This window comes from Apium graveolens, chromosome 9 (genome assembly GCF_009905375.1).
Source record: "Apium graveolens cultivar Ventura chromosome 9, ASM990537v1, whole genome shotgun sequence".
Taxonomy (NCBI): Eukaryota; Viridiplantae; Streptophyta; class Magnoliopsida; order Apiales; family Apiaceae; genus Apium; species Apium graveolens.
This window is the reverse complement of record NC_133655.1, coordinates 5,563,530-5,576,165: the sequence shown is the minus strand read 5'-3', so window position 1 is coordinate 5,576,165 and position 12,636 is coordinate 5,563,530. Positions and strand designations below refer to the sequence as shown.

At 36.3% G+C, this 12,636-nt stretch overlaps 2 protein-coding genes across 2 annotated transcripts; both read left to right on the top strand.

Moving 5' to 3' along the window:
* Positions 1–8,282: 8,282 nt before the first annotated feature.
* LOC141684911 (uncharacterized) lies at positions 8,283–8,921 on the top strand. The gene has a single exon (XM_074490047.1). It carries the CDS (start codon positions 8,283–8,285, stop codon positions 8,919–8,921), a length of 639 nt encoding a protein of 212 aa, XP_074346148.1.
* Positions 8,922–11,959: 3,038 nt separating this feature from the next.
* On the top strand, positions 11,960–12,433 carry LOC141684910 (uncharacterized). Its single transcript, XM_074490046.1, has one exon. It carries the CDS (start codon positions 11,960–11,962, stop codon positions 12,431–12,433), a length of 474 nt encoding a protein of 157 aa, XP_074346147.1.
* The last annotated feature ends 203 nt before the right edge of the window (positions 12,434–12,636 follow it).

Below are 12,636 nucleotides of genomic sequence, written 5' to 3'. Positions count from 1 at the left end.
GTCCCGGGAATAATGATACTCAAACAAGTAATAAAAAGCGAGGGAAAAATAATGTTGTTATTCTGTACAAGGGATGGTCTTAACTCCAACCAGGGATGTAATTCGAGCATGAGCCCCTGATATTCCATAAACGAGTTCGAGTTCGGATGTTTTTAAACGAGTTAAGACGTTGATTTAAGCGAGGTGAAATATGTGGCCGAAAACCACTCGTTTAATGTATAAGTCAGTTCGAATTTATTCGCGAGTTAAATGAGTCAAGAGGAGATTGAACTACTGAATGACAAAGTGAGTATGTGAATCGAGACACGAAAGGTATATATATGATTATACATGACAATTAGGATAATTGATTCTATCAATTTTGGAGACCGCTCAGATTAGATATATCTATTTCAGTCTGAGTCAAATTCAAATTAAAAATCTAATGAAACAAAATTTTGAGTGGAGAAAATTATTGATATGTACAGGTAATGCGGTGAGGTGCAAGAAAAAATATGTAATATTATGGACATGACTCATAATGTCATGAGTCATTGGTAGAGATGAAAAAAAGTCCTCGCCCGAAAATCTGACTCGGCCCGATCCGGTCAAAACCCGGCCCGGTCCTGGCCCGGGCTTCGTGACTCGACAGACCCTATATTTTTAGGCAAGGTCCGACCCGGTCTGGCTCGGTTAAAAATCCGGGCTTCGGCCCGGCCCGACCCGATTAAAAACCCGAAAAAACCCGATTATAATCCGATTATTCTAATATATTTTCTTATATATATTTATAAATTCACATTTACTATAAATATAAATTATACTTTTTTTTTTTTTTGCCAAATTTAAAACAGATTTCATTAATGACTTAAAAAAGATTCAATCGGGACAAACCCCCAACTGATTATGCAACCAGGTTGAAAAACAAATAGAGCTAAATAATTAGCCATTTTGTTTCCGGATTGCTTAACAAACTGAATACAAATATTCTGAAAATTAAAAATGAAGGTAATGATTTTTCGGACAATCCAGCACGCATCTTCCCCGAAAACAGTAGCTTCACAATTGACCCTCACATTAATTCGATTGATATTCCAATGTTCAGAGGACTCAGTTGCAACAACGGAGTTTAGAGGCCTCATATTATGAACAAATATTTTTTGTGAGAGGTGAGCACATGTGATTTTCACCACCGTTCCAAACGCACCCCAGCTATCTACCTGCCGGACACCAGCTATAGACCTGCCGAAAGTGTTGTTGATGCGAGATATCCAGATCTCCCAATACACCATCCAATTCATTTTCAACACAACCACCACATCGCACAAAGCGAGACACATCGCATAAAGCGAGACAATCAAACACACAAATAATAACTTAAACAGAACAATACGAAAAAATCCAAAATTCAAAAATCTCGGAATAACACCAAATTGTAATATATTGTTAGGCCAGAGATTTTGAATCCAAAAACTGAATTTTATTATAAAATCCAAGCTCTTACCTTAGTAGATCTGAAAACTAAAGTGAAAAACTGTAATGGATTTTTCGAGTTTTGTAAAATAAATCTCGATTTTATTAAAGAAAAAGTGAATAAAAGAAGAAGATGAAGATGAATATGGAGATAGAGATGGGTAGAAAGGGGGGGAAAAGAAGGTAGGGCGGCTAGGGTTAAGTGAAGCTAGGGCGGCCGACTCTCATGCGAGAGAGACCGCCACCACTTGTTTAAACACCCCAATTATACTTTAAACACATATATATTTACATATTTGTGATTAATAATATTATTTATATACTTCGTTGCATAAATAATGAAAAAAGATATAATAAGTACACTATATATATTTGGATATGATTGTTATCATAACAATGATAAAACATATTAATCTATAAACATGTTTATTTTTTGTGGAATTTAAATGTTTTCAACGAAATAATGTTTTTATAAAATATTCCATTTAAACTAATACACTTTTACGATGATCTAGTTGCTAACATATGTATTATTCAGAATCTCTAATAATACTCGATCCGATTTAAATTATAAAAAGCCCGGTCTGATCCGATTCGGCCCGGAAAAAAAACCCGGTTAGGCCCGCCTCGAGGGCCCAAACGGGCTCTGACATTTTCGGAAAGCCCGGCCCGACCCGGCCTGGTCAAAATCAAAGCCCGAAAATCCCGGCCCGGTCAAAGCGCGGACTTTTTAAGGCCCGGTCAAAACTCGAACCGATGGATATTTTGTGCATCTCTAGTCGTTGGTAGTCAATTCTGTGTGTGTGTGTCTCGACAAATTTGAGATAGGGAAATAAATGGATACTACGTGGATAAATGAAGTGAAATATATATGATGGTAGATCCTAATAAGTGAAAAAATGACAAAAATATCTATTTTTTTAAAATTTGTGATAAAAATATCATTTTTGAAATTTTGGCGAAAAATACTTGTTTAATACATATTTTTGAGTTGGATATTACTAATACGTATTTTAAAAACGGGTAATTTGTGTAAAAGAAAAGTTGAAAAAAGAAGAAGTTAAAATTGACATACGCATCACTCATTAGATTCTGATGATACGCATTTGTGACATGCGTATTACTTGTTCTGCTTCTTTTTTTTTTAATGTTTTAAATTATTTTTACGTAATACCCATTTTCCAAATTTATAATAGATTTACCCATTTTTAAAATGCGTATTAGAAGGGTATTTTTAACCATAAACTCAAAAAAAAAATATTCTTGTTACAATTTTTAAGAAAGAGATATTTTTTGCCATCAACCACTGATAAGTCAATAACCACCCTGATTAATTAGATTAAATACCGGCTCTACTCACTATTTGTTCCGCAATGTCATAATTCCGTAATTATTTATTTTCTAAATTATAAGTTATAATTTATCAAACACATCAACTTCTTAAAAATAAAATTATATATATGCTTACATAATTTATAAATTGAACTAAATGTATCACTTATACGACATTTTTTTATTTTAATTCATAAATTATATTTTTTAAAAATAATGGGTGGACCCATAAATTTTGTCTTAGAATACTGATTATTGTTGGTTTATTAATCTCACTAACTTACTCCAACAACAATTCGACTTCTCAACCACAGCAAGTTGTATACTCAAAGCCAAAACGAGTCTTGCACGTAATATCAACTTTTGAAGTCAATATTACTCAATTAGTAAGAAAAAGAAGAAGTCAATATTACTCGAGTTTGATTTTTCATATATACGTGCTGATTTTCTTAGGTGACACAATTTATTCCAAATTACTAATTTATTACTCAATAATAAATATAAATAATTGTTAAATTTAATACGATATATTAGTTACACTTAGGTCATTATTACTCCTTATTAATAAATATAAATAATTGTCATATTTAATAACATATATTAACTACACCTAACTCATTAGTATTAATAATATTAATAATATTACTATTTATAATTGAATATTAACAACCTATAATTAGATATCTAAAATATAATAATATTTGCATGTGTATACACTAAATTTTAATTTTTTTTGAAGACTTTATATAAAATAAATTTATTTTCAGTAAATAAATTTAATATGTTAGCTAATCTGAAAATGACAATATTAGGGTATGAAGTATTAAAGCCAAGAAATATAATAGATATTCTCTTTGTATATAAATAAAATAGTGGGTTATGAGGGGGTTTATAATAAAGTTGAGATTTTTATTATATGGCCAAATCAAATATAAACTAAGACTGGTTTGAAGATTTTGAATATATATAATAAAATATTAGAATATCAAGTTCATTACGGTTATATTAATATTTTACAATGGTAAGGTGAATCATTTTTCTTACATTAACCAATTTAAAGTTTTTTCAGAGGTATAAGTAAAAGAGTATTAAGATTACTACAGTGTTATAGAAATCGACAATTTCGCCGATAAATTGATAGAATGCAACCAAACAATATTATAGAGCAAAATCGGAGCATACAAATTTTTTGCCATTTTCGATCAAAATCGGCAATTTCCGGTCAAAATTTGACGAATCAAACACACGATTTGAAGCTATGAAAAGAAGAAAAGAAAGAAGAAATATACTCAACATCGAGTTGGCGAAAAATGACGATTTTAAATGAGGAAATCAGAAGGCTGCCGAATAGAAACGGAAAAGATGAGGGAAGAAGAAGAGAGATGCGTAAAGATAATTAAGACTCTTATTATTTTAATAAATAATGTACACAAAATAATGTTATAACTTAGTATGTATGTACAAATGCAATTTTACATATCTCAAATATAATTATTTTACTTATATATTTTAAAAAGAATATAAAAATATGTTCGACATTATTTCGATTTAGCATTTCGATGAATTCTCGATTTTTGACGGTAGTTCAACTCATGTAGTCCATTTTTCAATTTCCATAACCATTGATTACTGACCTATCTTTATGATATATTTATCATAAAGAATGATGTATATTGAAAAATGTATTTATATTATCAATTGTACAATATTATATTTAATATGTCGGCTTTCATATCAAATCATTACATTTTCTAATATGGAAAGTAAAAATTACCTCATATTCATTATATTTTTATAACTAATTGTACAATGTAAACAAATATAGTAACTCTTTAATTAACTTCACAATATTTCATTTATTGTAATTTTTTTCATGAGATATGTTTGCTGTCATTTATATAATATTTTGATCGTATATTTCAATTTTATTGTCGTATATTCAATTCATTTTGAGAAAAAACGCGTTAAGTACGACATCGATCTCAATTCCATAAAGAGAGATATTTAATTAATCGATCCATCATGAAACAACATGAATATATCGTCGATAATTACAATCAAAATAACATCAATTCACGCATTAGAGAACATGCCCTTGCATTGCACGGGTTATAAAGCTAGTTAGTAAGAAAAAGAAGAAGTCAATATTACTCGAGTTTGATTTTTCATATATACGTGCTGATTTTCTTTATTATATAAATATCTTTACTATACTATTATAAGCGAAACATGGTTTCGTTTGATCGGTTAGTTAACACCTTCCTAAAAATATGTTAACACCTTCCAAAAAAAAGTTTAAACAAATATTATTTAATTAAAATAAATAAATCATGTATCTAATATAACTACGAACTCTATGAATTATTATCTAGCTCAATATCTAATCGCACTCAACTTCTTTTTTAGTAGGAAACCAAACACTTCCAAAATTAATTTTATTAATTCAAATTATAATATAACAAAATATTTATTAAATCAAGAAAAAATTTAAAAAAATATTCAAGACTCCCACTTTCCTATAGGTCCTGCACCCGCCATATAGGCTATAGAAAAAGTTTCTGAGACTTTTTAAGAATTTAACTATCTAAATTTTAAATCTTTCAGTATTATAATACATTCAAAATAATACGTAAATATTTTAACTTCATTATTTTCAATAATATATAATCACTATTTTTATAATTAAATTTTACAAAATAATAAAATAATAAAATTACAAATATGATAATCAGTCTGTGCATTGCACGGGTTATATGCTAGTATATATATATGGCTCAACGCTTATCCCCTCATTTTGGTTATTAAAATAATAAATAAATGGTGTTATATATCCGTTAAACTACTAAATTATTAAACTATCAGATATACTCTACTTATCCTATTAAACTACGACCACAGTTAAAAAATAAATAAATAGTATTATATACCCCTAAACTACTAAATTATAAATTACTAAACATAATTTTAATTTATAATTATTAAATATTTATATAAATATTTTAAAATTATAATATGACGGGAATTTTTTTAAAATATTAACGGAACCCGTGCATCGCACGAGATTTAAGCGAGTATGAATAACATATAACTTCGTAAAGAGGCACGAGTTTCGATACTAGTATTAACAAAAATCAAAATCAGCCAAAATTTTTACGATTTAAGGAAAATAACCCATAGAAATATGTTCAACACTACTCTCAAACTCCCGTCTTGTCACAAAATGGGCAACATTATTCCTGGCTCTTATAACATGGCTAATACTAAACTAATTAAAATCTGATCTGGCCTTATTAATATCCTCAAAAATTTGGATGAATCGAAGTATAACCAGCCAATCCTCTGACATTGTTTACCACATTCCACGAATCTGTTTCAACAATGATATTCTAGTAATCAAATCTTTTAGCAATTTGTATTCCATAGCTAATAGTCATTGCCTCCGTCATCTTTGCAGAACCTGTCACCATTCTCTTTGCTGCAGTGATCAATAGTTCTCCTCGATAATCTCGGATCACTACTCCCAATACACAAGCCACATTTCGAATAAAGTAGGCATCTGTGTTAATTTTGACACAACCAGATGGAAGGTATATATGTCCAAGAACTCGGAGACCTTATGTTCCTTCTGGTTATCGGCATAAAGACCTTCTTCACATAAGAACAACAGTCTTTTGATAACCTTACGAAACCTGGCGCAACTAGACCAAAATCTGGGCATTCTTGCTCAAACAATATTTTATTTCGACACACCCGTGAAGCCTGTTGGACCAAGAACTCAAGATAAAAGCCCAAGATGACTTAATTGTAATAATACGATAGTATTTAGATGAAGGCCCAATAGGCCCATTTGTAAAGAGAAGGACCCATTGGGACTTCTTATAAATATAGAGCCATTAGCTCATTTGTAAAGGTTGGACAATTGATTAAATAAAAGACTTGCTTTAATATTACGTATATTTAGTAAATATTTGGGTACATCATTTGGCGTTATAATAAGTTTTATTCCTAAACTCCAACAAAATCATGATTGTAGAAGAGATCGATCCGCAAAAACCGAACCGGTGCAAGCAACAGATGAAACGGCGGAGATCCCTACCATTCCCAAGTGCCACGACGGCCAAGGACCGTCGAAGCAACCGGAGTTACAACCGAAATGTCTATATTCCCCGCCAGAGCGAGCTACTCGCGAGCAACTGCCGGATCCGGCTGCCACAGAGCCACCAGCAAGAAGGCGTAAGTACAGTTCTGATCAGCGGCGACGAATTCAAACATCAAAAGGCAAACAAGTGCTCTCCAGCAATAATTGTTTACACCTGGAGAAAGTCGAGCACATAAAAGCGCATGAGGCAGAAGAACTCGAAGGTTTAGTGTACTCAGATGAAGAGCTCGAGCTCTTAGAGAAAGAGATTTGCCTCCTTCAAGCTAAGCTAAAACGATAATGTGAGATACATCGTTTGCGACGAGAGCTGCAACAAACAACAATAGCAAACCAAGTCTCGAGGGATCAATATTATGATGATGAGGATGATGTAGAATATGAGTACGAGCCATCCGCTGAGTCAACGTATTCACAGCCTCACGAACGTCGACAGCGCACAGTATCATCTGCAGACACCTCCCAAAAAATCAAATCCATGAAAACTATCTCTCACGAGGAATTTGCAAAGATGCAAGAGGAAATGGCACAAATGCGAAATCTAATGCGCAATTAATCGGGGTTCGAGACCATCGCGGAAATCTCCCCTCTCCCTAGTACTTGAGAAGGCCCGCATCGATAGGATATTGAAAACCCCATCCCTCAACCATTTCGATGGTTCGTCCGACCCCCTAGCATTTTCGAACACTTTCGACGGTCGGATGGCATTTTTCAAAAACTCTGAGATTGCCCGATGCCAATTCTTCTCCACATGCTTGCAAGGCACACACTCCGTTGGTACAGTAATTTATCCCCTCGATCAATCGACTCTTGGTCTACCTTTAAAATCAAATGTGAAGCTCGTTTCTCCAGCAATTATAAGGGTATAAAGGTCACAACATCCATAATGACCATGCATCAACAGTCAAACAAGAGACTCTGAAGCATTTTAACTCGATTCAGGGAATAAATTGCAGAAATTCTAGACCTTATGGAACAAATGGCCGTAAATTTCTTAACGGCGGGCATTGTCAAGTCTCAATATGGCTTACTCCTCGAGGAAATTTTTGAGAAGCGACCAAAAACCCTACCGGAGGCGTTTCAAATCATCGAGCATCCCATGATGCTCCAATAGGCGATGAGTTGTATCCAATCGCCCCGACGCACCCCGAGATGCGAGCGTCATCACAGTTACAACCCAAGGTCTCCACATAGGGAAAGACGACATGAAAGTCGTCGATCCCCGAAAAGTAGAGCAATCGATTACCCTGCGAGGGTCAAAAAATAGAGGGACTAGCAACCCCGCCCCCGTCCAGAAAAATAATTTACCAAACTTAATGCTGACAGATCAACAATCTTAGTCATGCTAAAAACAGATCCAGACTACCGCCCACTGTGGTCGATGAAACTCGGCCGCCCTCCGAGCTCAGGGTACCGTGACTACCATGAAGATACATGCCATACGACTGAACAATGCTTCCAACTAAGCAATCTAATCGAAGGAAAAATTCATCATGGGAAATTAGTCCATTATATTGAGCATGGAGGCACGCATCGCCAAGATCGGAGATATGACGAAGATAGGGTCATCGATGTAATATTTGGAGGTATAGCGGCTGGGGGTGCGTCCGATAACTCCCATAAAATATATGTTCGCGAAGTGCTCAATATCAACCCTTCTCCGACGAAACTCCCCCGTGCGAACCCTTCCCTGGTTATATCATTTTCTGATGATGACTATTACCTAGGCCTCATTGAGTGTCATCAGGATGCTCTTGTAATAACCACTCGAGTGGGGACTAATACCGTCAAGATGATGCTTGTCGATAATGGAAGATCTGTAGACATTTTATACCATCACACCTTTGCTCGCATGGATATCGGGGATCGCAAACTTGAAAACTCTCACACCCCACTGTACGGGTTCACCGACAATGAGGTTCATGTGGTAGGTACCATCGACATGTCAGTATTATTCGGTTCTCCTCTATGTCAGATTTGAAAGGTAGTAAAATTCCACATGGTGACGCCTCATCCAGCTTTTACGCCATCCTAAGCAGGACAACAATAACCGCCTTAAGAGCAATCACATCGATCATACACTTAAAAATGAAATTTCCCACATAATTTGGGGTCGAGGAAGTTATTGGAGATCATGTCGTTGATCGCCAATGCTACTTAACAATAGTCTCCATGAGAGCCAAGCAATCTAATGAAATGGAAGTCAAACAAATCCTCGACATCAACCTCAGAGAAATGATCAACAACCCTGTAAGTAACTTATGCTCTCCGATCAAGGAAATGGAGGAAATTGAGGTCATGGAAGGAGTCCCCGATAAGAGAACTCGCTTAGACAAAAATTTGACAGATTCTTTTAAACTCGAAATAACGAGTCTCATCCGCGAGTTCACATACATTTTCGCTTGGACCCCAAAGATGTGTCGGGTATCCCCGATACTGTAGCTCAACACTCGCTACATATTAGTTAAAACCTAACCCCTATAAGGCAGAAGTGTCGCATATTCTCTGAAGAAAAAAAGTCAGCAATCGATCTAGAGCTTGACAGGCTCCTCGCAGCAAGATTCATCGCACTTGTCAAGTTCCCTACGTGGATTTCCAATGTCGTTTTGGTCAAGAAAAGCAACGACAAGTGGTGAATATGAATCGACTATTCTGATGTCAATTGAGCATGTCTGAAGGACTTCTATCCTCTTTCAAATATCAATCAACTCATCGACGCTATATCAGGCAATGAACTCTTATCTTTCTTGGATGCTTTCTCGGGGTACAATCAGATAAAAATGGATAATCAGGATTCGGAACAAACGGCCTTCATCACACATCAAGATGTTTTCGGCTTTCGTGTCATGCCTTTTGGTCTCATCAATGTCGGTGCCACATTCCAATAAACCATGGATACAGTTTTCGGAGCCAGGATAGGAATAAACATGTTGATCTCTGTTGATGATATGATTTCCAAGTCGATAAAAGCTTCAGACCACGCGGGAGACCTCCGTGAAACCTTAGAAAATGCGAGAGCACACAACATGGGCTTAAATTCGGCCAAGTGTTCCTTCGGCCTCACCGCAGGAAAAGTCTCGAGGTTCCTCGTCACCCAGCGGGGAATAGAGGTCGACCCGGCTCAAACAAATGCAATCCTGGAAATGGAGGACCCAAAATCTGTAAAAGATGTGCAACGACTGACATGATGCATCACTGCCTTGACACGTTTCATTCCCCAGTCACCAAAGAGGTGTCTTCCCTTCTTCTCAATAATAAAGCAAGCACCCAAGTCATTGAAGTTCGAGTGAAACGACTGCCAAAATAGTTTCGCGGAACTAAAGTCATTTCTCATTAATCCTCCAATCCTCACGAGGCCTCAACAGAGTGAGCCTTTGAGGGTCTACCTATCGGCCACCGATAAAACTGTAGCAGTTGTCCTGGTGCGACTAACAGACGACAAAGAAGCTCTTGTGTACTACATAAGCCACGAATTGCGCAACATCGAGACTAGGTACCCACAACTGGAGAAACTCGTGTATGTCTTAATCATTGCAAGTCGAAAACTCTCCTAATTCCGAGCACAGGAGATTTACGTCTTAACAAATCAGTCGCTCAAGCGGATCTTGCACAAACCTGATGTGAGTGGTAGCCTCGCTGCAGAGACTATCGAGCTTATTTGATTTTTGATCGAGTAAAAACCACGGACATCGATTAAAGCATAAGAACTGTCATAATTTGTTGCATAATGCCAGTTTGACAGCAAGCAATCGACCCCCGATAATGATCATTCGAGGGCATGGTTACCACTCGTCGATGGCTCGTCAACAGCTAGCGCGGGCGGAGCATGTATAATTTTGATCAGTCCCGAAGGATTTAAGGTTCAACAGGCTCTTAAGTTCAAATTTCAAGTCACAAACAATGTGGCAGAATATGAGGCGCTCATTGCGGGCTTGAAACTAGAAGTAGAACTCGAAGCAAAAATCATAGATATATTTTGCAATTCTCAGCTAGTTTCTAAGAAGGTAAATGGAGAATTCAAGACCCATAACGATAAGATGGCATTATACTTCGCCCGGGCCCAAGATTTGCTACAGAATTTCTCCTACCGGAAGATATCGAATATTGATAGAGCTGAGAACCAATGGATCGACTCCCTGTCGAAACTCGCCTCTTCAGAGCTTCTAAGCAACCCCAACCCAATATAAGTCGAGGAAATCCCATTACCTTTGATAGACATAGAATCGATAAGCGAAATTCAGAGTCACTCAGACTGGAGAAAACCTTCATGGAGTACATCCTGGATAATAAACTACCAGAGTCAAAAGACAACACATGATCTATAATGTTCAAGGCAAGAAATTATTGTATAGAGGAAACAAATTTTTTTTGTCGGGCATTGAATGAACCCTTAATTTAATGTATTGGCACAGGCAAAGCCCAATTGGCAATCATCGAGGTTCACACAGGAATTTGTTGGGAACGTCTTGAAGGTGAAAACCTAGCATTCAAGATCATGTGACAGGGTCTATTCTGGCCAACCATGCGACTAGACTATGAGGAATACATCAAGCAGTGTAAGGCATGCCAGATTCACGGAAAAAATCGCCTTCAACCCTTGACAAAACTGAACTCGGTTCTTGCCCCATGCCCCTTCGTTCAGTAGGGAATCGACATTGTGGGACCGTTTCCAAAATCCAAGATCCAATGCCAGTACATCGTGGCGCCATTTATTACACAACAAAATGGATAGAAGCAAAGCCCCTAGCAAAGTTCAGAGAAAAGGAAATGATAGAATTCTTCATAGAACACGTGGTGTTCCGATTTTGAATCCCTAGGTCCTCGTGTCTGATAATGGGACCTAGTTTGTTGGAGCAAAATTTGAGAAAGCATTGGAGAAACTTAAAATTCAACACATCAAGGCTTATGTGGCCTACCCCAGGCCAACAACCTAGTTGAAGTATACAACAGAACAATTCTTCAAGGGCTAAAAAACGCATTGAAAAGGTTCTGCATTGTTGGATAGACGAGCTCCCAAATATGTTATGGTCCTATAAGACAACTCCTCGTAGTGCGACAGGTGAGACTCCCTTTCGAATGGCATACGGCGTCGACGCCGTCCTCCCTGTCGAAGTATGCTTAATCTTCCTAAGGGTCGAAGCCTTCGATCCTGCCCTATCTATCGAAGACCTCAAATTTCACAACAATTTACTCAAAGAGGCCAGGGAAGATTCAAAACTTCGGATGAAAGAACATCAAGAAAAAACTACCAATTATGTCAAGAAGAAAGTGAAGTCCAAAGCACTCAAGACCAATGACCCCGTAATTCGGGAAACTGCAGTCTCGCAACCAACAATAACAGGGAAGCTCAAGCCCTCGTGGGATGGCCCATACAAGATAACAAAGGTTGTAAGTTCGGCTATATATGAGCTGGCACATCTCAATGGTCGACCAATCAAAAATGCATGGAATGACATTCACCTCAATAAATTCTACAGTAGTTCCGCTTATTAAGTTTATTTGAAGTTGTAAAATGTTACCTATCACTTTAAAATATATTATTGATGTAATGAGGGTCATTATGAGGCCCCCATCGATGCCCTTTTAAGTTATTCAAAAGTAAGCTTCAATATGTGTCATTTCTCCGGTGTACGATGAAACAACAAGAAGACATCGCCTAATCAAAACCAAGAAACAAATTTAGATATAAAACATCG